Source organism: Vicugna pacos, chromosome 16, assembly GCF_048564905.1.
Source record: "Vicugna pacos chromosome 16, VicPac4, whole genome shotgun sequence".
Classification (NCBI taxonomy): domain Eukaryota; kingdom Metazoa; phylum Chordata; class Mammalia; order Artiodactyla; family Camelidae; genus Vicugna; species Vicugna pacos.
The window spans coordinates 35,178,756-35,194,374 of record NC_133002.1 but is presented as its reverse complement, the minus strand read 5'-3'; the positions used below and the strand labels follow the sequence as shown (position 1 = coordinate 35,194,374).

The 15,619-nt window shown below is 37.3% G+C and overlaps 1 protein-coding gene across 3 annotated transcripts in view; it reads right to left on the bottom strand.

Annotated features, from left to right (window-relative positions):
- The window catches only part of NPEPPS (aminopeptidase puromycin sensitive), a 92,068-nt gene extending 76,927 nt beyond the window's left edge, over positions 1–15,141 (bottom strand). Inside the window, exons 1-3 of one of the 3 annotated variants that reach the window (XM_072938852.1) lie at positions 15,060–15,141; positions 11,083–11,251; positions 2,782–2,866 (exon numbers count right to left, since the gene is read on the bottom strand). In XM_072938852.1, the coding sequence (XP_072794953.1) occupies positions 2,782–2,866; positions 11,083–11,251; positions 15,060–15,121 (316 nt within the window). In that variant the 5' untranslated portion in view covers positions 15,122–15,141. Of the gene's footprint in view, positions 1–2,781; positions 2,867–11,082; positions 11,520–15,059 lie in introns of those variants that run through there. The other 2 variants (XM_072938851.1, XM_006214219.3) reach the window with 2 other exon arrangements.
- Positions 15,142–15,619: the final 478 nt, after the last annotated feature.

The window sequence follows — 15,619 nt, the reverse complement described above, 5'->3', positions numbered from 1 at the left end:
CAGAATATAGATTACTAATAGTTGGACAAAAGCTTATGATCAAGGAACCATTCCTTTTTTCAAGTGAACGGTTTTGCTCAAAATTAGTATTTGGCAGTATTTCTAAGCTGTTTGTTTTACTTCATTAAACACACACACACACACACATATGTACACGCTGAAAAATACAACCCTACTTCAAGAATAAACGCGTTAAAATTTACATGCCCTATATGGAGAAACTAAAATGATGCTGGTGGATCTGAAACTATACATAAGAACTTTGTATGAAATATTATGTAACTGATGGAAAAACTTTCTTAGACAGCTAATTCTACAAACACACACCTGACAGAGTATACTAAGGAAAAAATTGGTACAAAACTTTCAAGTGATCATTCTATGTGTGGTTATACCCAAACCATCATCTATTAATGATAAATTAAAAGACTCTTTACCTGTCAGGACCTGAGTTCAGGCACTCAAAAGTTTCGTATTTCTCTTGCAGAAGCTGATGACAATACTAATCCCTGCACTGTGTAGGGAGGTGCATTCCTTGCACTGGCTTAAGTGCTAGTGATTTCACCAACCCTTGAAGTGCAGAACAGTAAAAAAACAGTTTTCAGCCGTTTTTCTTACTGACTTCTCTTTTTTTTTAAATATTACAAAATAAGATTTCAAATAGGTTTTTAAATAAATTATTTGTTTAAAGGGCACTGCCTTAGTTTAAAGAGACACATGCCAGTAGATGTTTCTGAGTTACTGCACGTATCACAAGATGGACTTTTCTATCAATTAAAAACTTACACAAGGAAGCAACAACTTCATGCCTTCAAATAATTTTCTGATTCTACCTTAAAGCACCAAGATTTTGGCTACAGATATGTAAAGCAGTCTTGCAAAAGGCGATAATAAATATTAATAGGTACTAGATCAGATTAGGTGGGTCAAAAAATTATCTCTCTCCTATTGACTCATTTATTTCCCCTGCCACCAGCATACATCCCTGGAAGAAGCTCACAGTCAAGTCCACAACCACTAGTTTCTAAAGAAACATACTCTGCCATAAGATAAAAATTAAGAAATACTACTATATTTAAGGGCAAATTTAAGCTAAGTATATATCTGAAAGGCTAAATCTATCTGTTTCTGACTCCTTAAAATACCAAATTAACATAACCTCCCATTCTCTTATACTCTAAAATTAAATGGACTTAAACATGACTCCAGGTATTTCCTACTGCTATAGGAGAAAGGAGTTGAGAAATGTACCTTAGCTAGTTCTGAAGAAAATCTTTTATATATCTAAAAAAGTTTAATGTTTTTTATACATCTCTCTCCAAGTCCTCTCTACATCCTATAAATTTTCATTGAGAATACTAACACTGCTTCCTTAAGATTCAGATCGTTATGAGTTTGGCACCATTCAGTATGCATATTCAAACATTTAAATTCTCTAAATTCTTTTCTGGCATTTTAGCAGAGGAGGATAAAAATCAAACCAGATCTGAAACCATGACAGCTGGAGGGTACACATTTATTTTACTAAATCTACCTTTTAAACTAGACAACATTTTAAAACCCTGCACTGAATTGAAATGTTCTCTACCTACAACAAAGAAAGCTTGGCCTTGAAATGCTTGGCTAAGGTGCTTCCATTTTTCTTCAGTTAAAGAAATTAAATAATCTCTCTTTCATTTACCAAACAATTTTTTTTTAAGTTGGCACTCAATCAAAGTCCATTTGAAAGATCTGTTCCTCTAACTTAAAATCGCAGCAGCTGATCTCATTTACAATCAATTGAAATAAGTACTTCCCGGCAATAATATGCTCAACTGCTACATAACATTTTTTTGCCTTTCTATGGATAAGATAATTTATGAAAAATCTATGAAATAAATATTTCCAGGCCTTAAAATGTTACTTGTATGCGTATTTTCAGTACAATGTAAAGAAGGGAAATAGCAATACAAAATATAAATTAAAAGGTCAAATTTCTAACTTACTTTGTATCAAATGAAAAGACTTTCTAAGAGGAAAAGTCTCAGAGCAGTAGAGACTAACCAATAAGCCATTTTGACAAAGAATGTCAAGAAGTCAAGAGTAAAATGCAATTCAGATCAGTATTAATATACTTGTGAGTTTATGCCAAACTTGATAACGTTTTAAAGTGTAGCTTTTGTGGGAATAAGAATTCAGGCCAAAACTAATTACTCAATGTAATCCTTTTTGTAATCACAAGGGCTAAAATATTTCTCATTTTAAAGATGCTAATTGAGTTCCTACATATTCTACACCATATGTTTTTTTAATATATTCTTCCCCTGTAACTAACTCCATCATCTAGTTTCTAACCTTCACACTCAATCTCATAAAGCAATTATTTTTCTCCCAATTATAAGACTTACTATTTCAAGTTTAATCTATTATTCAAAAGGAAAAAAAAAAACTTGAAGAAAACTAAGCCCCTTGATAAACCTTTCATGTTCAAAGTACTTAATTTTTAAAATAAATCTTCAGCTTTGTATGAATGGTATTACTCATTTTACACTTACGAAAATGCGATCTGCCTAGGGTCACAAAATAAGCTAATGTTTCAAGTAGAATTAAAATTGTTACATTTCATCTCATAGCACAGTCAGATTATATTATGAACACCTAAAAAATTTCCCAACTCTAAAAGTAACATTGATACCTTACTCTGAAAATGTATGTATTATACACACACACACACACAAGCACACACAAATACATATTAGACACACACAGAGAGCTCAAATTAAAACAGAAAACAGCTCTTACCTTCATCTCCTTCTGGTGCATATGAAGCTGTAATAATGTCAATATCAGCACAATTCATCACAATCTGATTGGTTGCCTGCCTCACCTAAGGTGAAAAAAGAAAACCAACAGTGTTAAAAATAGCTTAGATTCACAGAGAAAAAAAAAAATAGCTTAGATTAATATGTACATGTTTATCTTGGCCTAATGTATGTCATAGGAAATTTTTCAAAAACCCAGACGTCACTATAACCTACACTAAGTATTTACACATCAATGGTAGAAATAAATGATTAATTTTTAAATATCCAAAGCAGTTCACATTTTCCAACTTATATTAAAAGCAATAATAAATACTTAAGTATTTCATAGAATTTAAATATCTGACCGGGGGAGGGTATAGCTCAGTGGTAGAGCACATGCTTAGCACACATGAGGTCCTGGGTTCAATCCCCAGTACCTTCATTATATATAAATAAATAAATAAATAAATAAATAAATAAATAAATAAATAAATAAATAAATAAATAAATAAAATTCTAAAAATAAATAAATATCTGACCAATGAGCAAAATAAAACCCATCTTTCCTACTTAAACCTTGACTTAACACCACCTCTTAAATTTTTTTAATTAAAAACATTTTAATTAGAAAACATGTCTTATATGTTGCAACTAATTATGCATTTCAACCTGCACATCATATCCATCGTAAGGCCTTTCTGTAAGGATAGAGGAAGAAACATGGTATCATAGATTATGTCAAAACTTCATAAAACACACCTGAAATTTTTTCTTTTCCCAAGGAAACATTTTGAATATAACAGACACTAATGACTCATCACGAAGATTAAATAAACTTTTAAGACTTTGCCTTATTTGATTTAGATCCAAAAAAATAAAATACAAGCATAATGAAAGGCCTGTCCTCTTTTCCTTATTCCCTATCTTAATAACCACTATCCTAACCTTTTTCATGTATGTTTAGTACTTTTACTACATGTATAACGATCAGCAATGTTTTTAATCTTATACAAATGGTATCAAAGTGTTTATAACCTTTTGCAATCTGTTTTTTTTCTTCACTTAACATTGTTTCTGAGATGGATAAGATGGGTAAATGATGATACATGCAGATCTAATTCATTAATTTTACTTCTGCATAGTAGTATCCCATTCTATAAATTAACCACAGTTATTTATCCATTTCCTCCCTTCCTAAAGGAAGTTAGCTTATTCCCACTTTTTTGATGTAAAACAGTACTATAATAAAGACCTTGGTACGTGATTTCTTTACCAAGAATCGCCAAATTAGCCTCCAGAGTAGTTTCAACTGGCATTGCCATAAGCAAAGAATAAAGAAATCCCACTTTTAGCAACCTCCAAAAAACTTAAAAATTTTTGACAATCTAGTGGGTATTAAATGGAATTCCACTGTTGTTTTAATTAGAATGTTCCTGATTACTTGTAAAATTGGTAACTAAGCCTCTTTTCTTTCTTCCTTTTTTTTTCTCTTTCTTTCTTTTTTTTTTTTTTGGCCATTAAGTTTTCCCTCTGCAAAATGCTCATCCATAACCCTTGCCCATTTTCCAACCTGGCTGTATCTTGTTTTTATATACTTGCCGTGTTAAACAAAACCTCAAATTCATTTTCAGATATTGGGTCTAAATCAAAAATAACAAAAATACAGATGTCCTAAATCATAAACAAATGCTTACAGAGGCCAATGAAATAGATGAGAGCAGGAGGCAAAGTGGAGTCTATGCATAAAGGAAGGCAATACGTAAAGGAAGAAGTAGACATTTCTTGGAACCAACCAATTATTGCTGTGTATTAAAAAAAACAGACTTTGTGTTGACAGATCCTCCAATAAAAAAAAAAAAGCCACAAATTCAGATTTCTTGTTCAATGTCCCAATTTTTAATTGATGGCAACTAATTCAAACTTTTCAAAAACATGGTGTAGACCAAACAAAACCCTGTGTAGGACAATAAAGCCTTGAGATCACTGAACAGACCACAGAAATAGGTAAGAACACAGTAATATAAAATCTGTATGAAAAAGCTATACCTAAGAGTAATCATTTTATTAATAACAAACCATAAACTCTAAAACTACCTGGCCTAAATTATAGGTAGTGTGTTACTAAGCCTGTAACAGATTGTCCCAAAGTCTCTAACACATAAAGTGAAACTATCTTGGCTCATTAAAAAAAAAAAATTCTCATAAATCTTCTTGTTTCTAAACAAAAATGTCATTTAGTGAACAGTATTTTTATTTTGTAAGTGCTAATATTTCTTCACACTGTTTATTTCGCCAGAACATACCTAAACAGCACTAAAACTTTTATGTCCCAACTGGCTGTTTATAGCACTACATTTGAACAAAAAGAAAAAATAACTCTTTGCCTATTCACAAATCGACTTAAAAAATTCAGAAACACAGAACTGAAGCATTTACTGGGGTGTGCTCCAAAAGGTTAAATGAATAAAAATCTTCCAGAGTTTGAAGTTTATGCCAACAGAATAACAACAGTGGCTTAGTTACACATCTCAATCTTTACCTAGACAACCCTATTTTCATCCATCAGCATCTACAGTGAATTTCATAATGGTAGCCAAGCAGTTAATCTACCAATGTCAAGATACCTGTACAACACTACATATGCCAAATGACATTTATCTCACTACTACTATATCATTTTGAGGGGAAGTGTTTGTGTACCTTGGAAAGGCACAGAGCGTAACATCCAGTTACAAGTACATTATAATTCCTCCTGTGTTTAGGGAAAACCCACTTGTTTATACTAATAAATTAAGCTGCTTGTTGAACAGCAACTAACTTTTTTTTCAGGGTCCTGCCATTTCTGGAAGGGTGGGAGGGAAGAACCAAAGGAGAAAAAAAACTTAGTAACAGAACTCTACTCAAATTTTAAAAATCAGATTGTCTCATATTAGAGATGTTCTTAAACAACAGGATAATCCATAGAAAGTGTGTATCAGACACTGATACACAGTAATTACTTAATAGATGTTGTTACTATTAAGACACACGCACAGAGACCAAGATTAAATGTGCTCTAATCATAGAGATGTTACTCAGAATATCATTTAAACAGCATTCACCTAACAGTTTATAAAGTACCTGATCAGAATGATATAAAATTTAAGAACTATGTGCTATATTATATAGCACATACTATACATTACATTGGATATCCGCATGTTCTATGTATGTCCAAGGAATGTAATTTAAAATATCTGTGTAAACTTACACATATGCTTAAGTGCTCAACTACTACACTGCTCTTTTTGATGCTTTCCCAACAATAGCAATGATCTGATGATTCAGTATGATTTCTCATGCATTCACATCATCATGTTAGTGAACACAACCTGTAAGTCCCACTATCAAAAACACAGGTAATAATGTAAGTCAACACTACTTCAGATACAAGTAATAAATCAAAGGAATTTTAACATTAAGGTCTTCAGTTTCCAAGTCTAAAATAGAAGCAAAATGTGAAGGTTGGCATTTAAATTGTGTTGCTAACAAGCTCATTTTCAACTTTTCCATTTGATGCTATTAACTAATGGAATGTTTGTGTAGCCTTTGATTCAAACCTAGGGTTGGTTAAGGCTTCTTGGAGTCTTACACAGCCTGCACTTCAACTGAACCAAATGCTAAGTAATGGTGCTACTGAAGAAGCAGCTTGACCATTAGCAACAATTTTACAATGGAAGTTTCCTAAGGGTTAGGAAGACAGCAATTTTTTCCCCCAAATGAGTCTTTACTACAATTACTCAGGAATACACCGTACATGTACTAGTAAGACTCAAAAGGTTTTCTTCTGATTGCTATAGTTCTGAGATTTTAGTAAAAGGAAATCTCCACTGTGACAATTCTAAATACCAGTCAGTCTAAAGCCTGAGTCACTCTGCCTAACAAGCGATTTCACCTTTAATATTTTGTAATAATCACTGCCTTCGTGGAATAGGGTTCTAATTTCTAAAGACAGTAAGGAGCAAATAATTAGTAAACACATATTGAGCCAAGTTTTCTAACAAAGGAGACACTGAAAAGAGCAACTTGCAGAAAGTCAAACATAATATGTAAACATACAGAACATTACTATTCATAGTCTGTGGCTACTTTTATATACCATAAAACTTTAAAACTATACACAGGAATAATAAGAAAGAAGAGAGGAGTCACCCTTGGGGGTGAGGGTGTGAAGAGATGGAAATGGACTTTAATGGTATCTGTGACATTTTATTTTCCAAAAAACATTATGCACAATCTAAAGCAAATGGAGCAAAACATCAGTATCTGCTAAAACTGCATAGTAGGTTACTTCTCTGTATTTCTAAAATATTTCCTAACTTAAAATAAAATTTTAAAGCAATTACAAGTGGCCAGACAAACTGAGAACTACATATTCGTATGGTTTTCAAAATGGAATCTCCAAGACCTGGAGAACTAATCTCAGTTAACAAAACAGCTATCAGAAGACTCAGTCCTTTGCCACTAATGCATATACAGATTAGAGAAAGATTTACTTTACAATAAGAACAGGTTCATTTATGTAGCAAAGTTCAGAGAAGTTTCACAATTTACTACTCAGGACCACATTTATCCAGGTTGTATTGGACAATATCAATTATCAAGAACCAGGAAGTTAAAAAAAAAAAAAAGCCTGTATGGAAGCCAGAATGGATGATACAAAGTTCATACAATAAAGCTCATACCCTTCACTCAGAACAGGATCCATCAAACCCTCACTTAGAAAAAAATTTAAGCTCAAAAAAGGTTGTTTATTTGGTTACTCAGACCTCTTCAGATCAAGTTCAGTAAAATAGAAGAGGGAAAAAATTGCATGACAGGAAGCAACAGGCACAATAAGCAAGTAATAACCTGAGAGTAAGGAAAACAAAGAAACTTTAAAGAACAGGTATGAAACTAATAAATCATAGTACACAGTTTTGGGTAATCTATGGCTATAAGTATCAATGACATGTTCAGAATGCTGTTCAGTATTTAGAAAAACAAGAAGAAAAGAAACAAACCTAGATTATGAGGAACTACGGAGTTTAAAAAGATAAATATTTCCATCAGATCAGTAAATATTTTTTAAATTCTAAGTGCCTCAAAAGATAAGATTCATTTATCTGGAAAACTCACTGCAGAATTCATTGCCAGGTGATACTGGATAAAGCTTACCATAAAACAGTTTCTCATATGCAGGTGTTTTCTCATAGATTTCAAGAAACAGAATAGAAATTCTGAACAAATTCAATTTCTTATGACCAATCTTCAAATTTAATTCTTAAGATCATTTAGTGACCCAGCACAATACTGGACAAATTAATTTTATGATTTTAAAGTAATTTAAAAACTACCAAAATGTATAGAAAATACGCAAAATTTGGGCAGAAAATTCCATGACATGGAGCTGACAATAACATCCATTTAGGTGCCAAGGTTCAGCCTGCCAAACAATCTACCGTATCTGTAACTCTCCTCTAAGTGCCAATTTAGTCATCACCAACATGAATATTTTGTTGGTAGAGGCCAGGGATTGTTTAGTACATCCTGACTTCTGGCCTTGAAGGATGAAATTAATTTCTTTGGCTCAGGTAAAATATTCCCAAAAGAGAATTTCTGTATAAACCACTATAAGCTAATAACCAGAAACTGTAGCCACTCACATAAACTTGTAATCTATTTTTTAATTAATTATCCACAAAACAAGAGAGTCAGAATTTGAAACAGCTACAAAAATCTGTTGCTCTCAAATATCATAATGTTAAGGGAGAGGAAACGGAATGTCCCATTTCTGTAGGCCCATGATAACACACTTTCAAAACCTGCTGAATTAGACCACACTCACTTACGTAAAAGACAACTACTTTTTAAATCAGTGCACACTGAGTAATTTTCATCTTTCCCAGGAGTCCACACCCCAGGCTAGGTTAAAAATCCACTAGGTTTCTAATATGTAACCTGTACAAACACTCTGGGCTTATCATAAAATTTTGCAACTAAAGCAACCAAGCAACTTGCATACTTTGTGCAATGTAATTCCAAATTGTTAGGGAACTGACCCAAAACCAGTTATAAATCTAGGTTTCTAGAAATATAATTCTGCCCACATTTTGAGATTTCCACAGATACTACCTAATACCACAAGTTTAAATTTATTGCTCCAATCTATGGATTTAAAAAATATCAACATACGCTCTTCACTAGTTATATTAACTTTTTACTAATGTTAACTCCTGTTTACACTTCCAAAGGTAGTAATGTGTATAATTAAAAAGTCCAACCATCCTTTAATAAAACTTGTTAGAATCCATTATCATGCTATCTTTCATCTGTGTTGCCAACTAGCCTCAAAAAATTTTCTAAAAAGAAAGGCTTTGAAAACTTCATGTTACTAAAAAAAAAAAAAAAAAAAGCTTTATTCCCTTGTATCAAATTAAAAAGTCCCTGATAATACATTACCATGTGCTCCCTTAATGGCCCAAAACAGTCTTCCACCTATCTCTCATTTCTTTCGAAAAGCAAGCAGAAAAGGGGTAAGGAGGAGCATGTCACTGCTTATTGTTCTACTCTAACACTTAAATAAAACTGTCACTTCCCAATAAAATAATCATTTGAAAATCTTCATTCACAATTTTTTTCTGAAGTTTTTCTCTAGATACGTATACCTCTCAAAATTATGAACCCATTATGACAACTATTGGGGTAGAGAAACACATGATTTTTTTTAATGTTAATCTTTTCACACAATGAGAACTCATTCATTGCTAGGCCCTTCTTCCCGCAGGTTTGCCAAGTCACAAGACACACTACTGTTTACAATCCCTCCCATCTGCCCCTAGCCAATATATATCAAACACTCCAGTCACTTGGCTTAAATAGTCTCCCAAATAACCCTCTCAAATTCTAAATTAGACCCAAGATGCACTCATTCTGATTCATATTCTTCATGGAAAAATTTTAAATCACCTGACTTTCACAGGGATAAGTTTTGCCTTTTGATGGAGCCAAACCATAGGGTCCTCATGCTTTCACACAAGTGCCCCAAATCTGACAGCATACTTTTTAATTCTACACTTTAAGATATATTTTCAATCTGAGTACTCGGCTTTCAAAACCAACTGCCAACTTTCAATTCATTCGAACATTACGGTAGTCTACATTTCTTTCATTTCGTTGCTACATACACCCTGTTCTTTAAGGTTGAGTTCTACTGATTTTTTCTCCTTGACTGCAGGGGGAAAAGAAATGAAACAAAATACATTTACCATCATTCTTTCTGAAGATAACTACTAAACAGTTTTCATTTTTCATTACAGACTTCACGTAATACATCATATAACACGGTACCACAAATGTCTATTGTTTGGGACCTTCGCAGGCATCAATACTAATGATCTCCAGAATCAAACAATACTTTAGATAATCTGCGGGGGGAGGGGAGGGGAGGAGCATGATTCACCAAAAACTGCAATGAAGAGTAATGGAATATTTTCACCAGTGGTATGCTAAAACTACTAGCTTCTTTCAGAGGAGGGTACTGCTAAGCAACCATCGCTGTAGCAATAAATCCACCTGCTTCAAAGGCTGCAAAGCTAGGAAGATAGGAGGAAACGCGGAGATGGGGTCCTCCCTCAGCTTCTCCAGAGGTTAGGAGAGAACAAAGTCACTGCTGCACTGTCACTTGAGGGGAAGGGGGAGGAGGGCGGATCATCTTGGAAACCCAGCTTCTGGGCCAGAGCAGGCAAGGAGAATACAGCGAGACTGCCCGGGATTAACATTCTCCTTCTCACCCTCTTCCCCGTTCTAGAATCTCCCCTCCTCGCTAACGCGCGGCAGACTGAGTCCCAGATGACCGCCCCTTCCAATGTGTCCTCCGTGCGGCGTAGGGAGAACAGAAGAACTGAGTCCGCAGGTTGAACGTGGACTGCGATGACCCCTCCGGCTTCCCCAACACCCTCCAGTCTTCCAGAACACTACCAAGCCCGGAAGGGCCGCGTCGGGGGGAAGCCCCACACAGGTGTGCTCCACCCGGAGGGACGCACGGGCCGGGCCCGCCAGTTCCCCTGGCGCTCCCCGCAGTGCGACCCCGGCCCCAGCCCAGCAGGGCAGAGCACACCCCCCCGGGCGCCCCGCAGCTGCACCAGAGGAGCGCGCCAGTTCCCGAGACGGCCTCCCCAGTCCCAGGCCCGCCCTCTCGGCCGGGCCCCCAGCCCAGCCCGCGGGCGCGGCCTAACTGCTTGCCCGGCAGCTCGCCCCCGGCGCCCGAGGGTCGCCGTACCTGGGCGGCGGCCTCCAGCTTGCCCTCGAAGGTGAAGTCCAGCAAGTCGGGCTTGAGGCAAAGGCTGTAGTTGATGGGGGAGACATCGGTAGGCAGCCGCTCGAAGGGCCTCTTCTCTGGCATCGCGGCGAGGCCCAGGCTGTGGAGGCGGCGGCTGCGAGAGAAGCGGCTGAGGAGAAGGAGGAGGGGAGGAGGCGGAGGGCCGAGGAAGAGCAGGCGGCGAGCAAGGGAGGGGGCGGCGGCTGCTGCCAGCCACATCCACCGAGCGCGGGCGACCGCCTGAGGAGAGCGACCCGGGAAGCCTGGGGGCGGGAGAGAGACCCAGCCCGAGCGCCAGGGGCCAGGAGGGAGGCAGTAAGGGCGGGCGGGCTGGCTGCCTACGGGGAAGGGGGCGGAGGGGAGGGAAGGGGAGGAGGGCCAGCAGGGAGGGAAGGAGGCGGCGGCGGCAGCTGCGTGCGCGGCCCCGCCGGACGGGCGCGGCCCCGCCGGGTGTGCGCGCGCGCGCCGGGGCAGGGGGCGGAGCGGCGAGGGCGCGGCCGGCGGGGCGGGAGGGTGCGGGGTCGCAGGCGCGCCCTGGGGGCGGGAGGCGGCTCTCCGTGCTGCACCTGTCGGCGCCGCTGCCGAGCTGGGGCAGCGTGCGAGCCAGAAGGAGCCCGGAAAGGTTTGAGAAACGGAGCAAAGGCTTGAGGAGCTCGCCCCGATCTGTCTTTGGAAATTGAAGCCTATGCAGTTGGTCAGTGCAGTCAGGGCAAAATGTTAAAATATTAAGTCAGAGCAAAACCCCAAACTAGATTTTTACCTCCAGATCACGGAAAGCCTGACTGGGGTCTCTTTGTTCATAATCATTCCTGCTATTTTAAGTAGCAACTTCAAGGGATGATATGAAGAATTTTGTCAGAAAACCTTTAATAATCCAGGTTACTTAAACCAATGCAATTTGGACCTTTGAAGGAGTGATTTCAAAAGTTACAAGATTTTTGTTTCCATGATTTAATGTTCAAAATAAGATATGTTTCACCTTTTTAAAAATAAAAGACACTTTACCAGTTGTGGCCTTTTTAAAGGTAAATTAGCCGTGGCTTCCTCAATTCTGTAGCTATACAGCAAATTGAACTATGTATATATTAATATAAATACATATTAATCATATATAAATGTGTATAAATTTAAATATACATTTTAAAGTGTCAAGGACAAGATTTTATCTATAATCCCCATGCTCCTTTATAGAACCTTCTCATGTACAGCCCCTTAATTTCCAAAACTCAGTGCTGAAAGTGGTATTGGACTAGCATTGTCTAATAGAAATATAATGTGAACCAACTAAGTAACTTAAATTTTCTAGTAGTCACACCAAAAAAAAAAAAGAAAGAAAAAAGCTGAAATTGATACATCTTATTTAACGCAATATATCCAAAACATTATCATTTCAACATGTAATCGATATAAAAATATTAATGAGGTTTTTTTTTCCCTGTAGGAAGGCTTTGAAATCCAGTGTATATTTTACATTTAAAGCACATCTCAATTCTGACTAGCCAGGTTTGGGGTGCTTAAAAGCCCCATGTGACTAGTGGCTATTGTATTGGACAGTATAGTCCTATAGACTGGGCCTGCCCTCTTATCCCCCGAATCCTACACACGTTTTAGGAGAGACTGAAAAGCTGTCCTCAATTTTGTCCATTCAAGTCTTTGCAAACTAAGATGTGAGATGGGGCCTTTTGTTATATGGATGCATTTCTATGACTACTACTTGGTCATAGAAATAATCATCATCTAATAATTATTATTACATATTAATAATCTAATTAACTAGTAATCAAATAATAATGTATTGAGTGCTTACTAAACACTTTTCATGTGTAAATTCATTTAACCCATTCAACAATTCTGTTAGGTGGACACCATTATCCCCATTTTACAGATGAGAAAACACACACAGAGATTCAGTGACTTGTAGCTGGCTGGCATTAGGACCCAGCCTTTTTTTTTCTCTCCTGGAAAATTTTGCAGCAGCTCCTCTATTTTTTAATTTTCCAGTTTTGTGTTATTGTAATCCATCTGTATCTCAGCTTCTTGAAAAGTTATCTTCATTATGCAAGAATCCCTAAGGCTCCCTTTTCTCTGTTGAAGCAAATTTGATATATAACCTTTTAAGGCTCTCTGTGAACTGTCCTTACCTTTTTCTCAGATTTGTTTCTCCTAACCTTTTAACATAGATTCTCCAGTCTTAGCAAGCTAACCTGTTTACCATTTGGCCCTTAGAGTTTGCTCATTCTGTCTTGCTCATGCATTGTTGCTGGAAAGGCCTCCTCATTCTTTTTGACAAACCCAGGCCCCTCCCTTCAAAACTCACCTCTTCCAGAAAGTCCTCACAGACTGACTCCACCCAAGTCTAAACCACTTCCCATCAGTTTCCAAGCACTGGCTTTTGTGGACTTATTTGCTCTTATTTGTTCTGCAACTGTATTTAATTTGTCTTATATGAATATCTTTTCAAGATGTACTACCACCAAGAGCTTGACTTCTTATTCTTTTGTAACTATTGGTACTGAGCTCTGCAAAAGGACATCCCAAATGTTATTGACACAACTAACCAACTGGCCAAGAGAGAATATTTTACCCAGTCTGTAGCCTTTCCTTTGTGTATAAAGTGTATGCCCCATAAAGAAATTACATGAACCTAAGGCTAGAGGCAACTTTCTTTTATAAAATCACAGAAGTGATTCTAAAAACAAAAAACTTACTGGGGCCATAGACTCCATGGGCAGCAGTAATTTTGACCCTGCTGAGGATAAAGGGGAGAACCTTACTTGGTCCTCGTACCATGACCCAGGAGGTTCCAATGCAGCAAGTCAAGAGTGAACCCAAGCCTACTTGGGATAGAGGAATAGAAGGTAGCATATAGTTCCCATAAAGACTAACAATCTAACATATGCTCCAGGGAGGCTTCTCTGGAATAACTTAAATGAAGAACACAGGGCTGTTGGAAATTCATTTTCCTCCATGGGGCTTTAGGCCTCTCAGGAGAGGGGAAGGAGTGGGGAAGTCAGTAATATCTCAAAGTCATTAGCACTACTTCTAACATATTTCTAGGCTTTTCTGTTTAACGAAGCCCTTGAAAATCTGCAAATGAAGACTATGCAAGTTGTATACCTCAATAAAAAGTTAAGAAAGAAAAAAGCTAATCAAAGTCATTCTAACCTTAGTCACTTTTGTCTTTAGTTTTAAAGCAGTAGTCTGAGATTCTGAGGACATAGTCCCAATCTTTATCTATGACCTAGAGCAAGTCTTATAATTTCTCTGCTTCAGTTTCCCCTATTGGAAAGCAGATAAGTGCATAATGCATAGTTTTCTGAAAGAAAAGTATTATTATTTCACTTGTTGTTTGGGAATTTCTTTTTTAAAAAGTCTGTCCTGTTCATCATATCAAAATAATCTTGATACAAGTTGTACATAAAGAGTTAGCGTAAAAGATATACAGTCGGTCCTTGAATAACACAGGTTTGAACTGCATGAGTCCACTTACACATGGGATTTTTTTCAATAAATACAAACCATAGTACTACATAATCCATGGCTGATTGAATCCTCAGATGCAGAGGACAGACTGTATAGTTTTACACGAATTTTTTTTGACTGGAGGGAATGGTTAGCCTCCCTAAACCTCCGTGTTGTTCAAGGGTCAACTGTGTAGAGCAAATTGTAAGTCATTGAAAGAGATGTTTCAAAGCAAAGAGAATATAAAGGAATTGGATTAGGGAGCCAAAATATTCAGGCAGAAGGGCAAGACACACTGGCCATGAACCATTGAAAGGGGAAGAGAAAGATATGGAAGAATCTGAGAGGCCATTACAAAACCCACCATATTAGATGAAAACAAAGCATTACTGTTACTATTTAGCTGCACTTAGAAACTTTAGCCTCCGGTGTCAGTTTCAGGCATGTAACTCTAATTCCACTAATATGAGTCTTACCTCCAGAAGATGGTAAAGGGGTTCCAAAAACCAGGGAAGCAATAAGTTGGAGAGCAATCCATAGGCAGCTGATGCCATGAGATTCCAGCCTGGACTCTTCTGTAATTTAAAATGGCTGTTGGAAAGACCGTTGGAAATGTGGGGAGGGGATGGAATGTTGCCTGCCCAGCCTATGCTCTTCATGAAAGGGAGGTAGATTAATTCCATATGCTTCATTTAAAATGTATATTATATGGATGGTTAATAACTATATAGGATATAACGGTGATGTGTGTGTATATCTGTGTGTGTTTGTTTGTTTGAGGGTGGCCATATGACATTATATACATCCAAATATGGCCAAAGAAAGGTCCTCAGAGTCAGAAAGAGTTTCATTTCTCATGGTATCTTTCCAGCAGGAAGTTAGAAAAGTCATACATTTCTACCTATCTTACTTCCTTTCTAGCCCCTCCCCTTTTTCATTACTACTACTCCAGGATTATTTACCAATCCCAAGTGACTGGGCAACTACATGACTAAACCCAGGCTCTTTGTTGGTGATCTTCAAGTTGAAATGATTC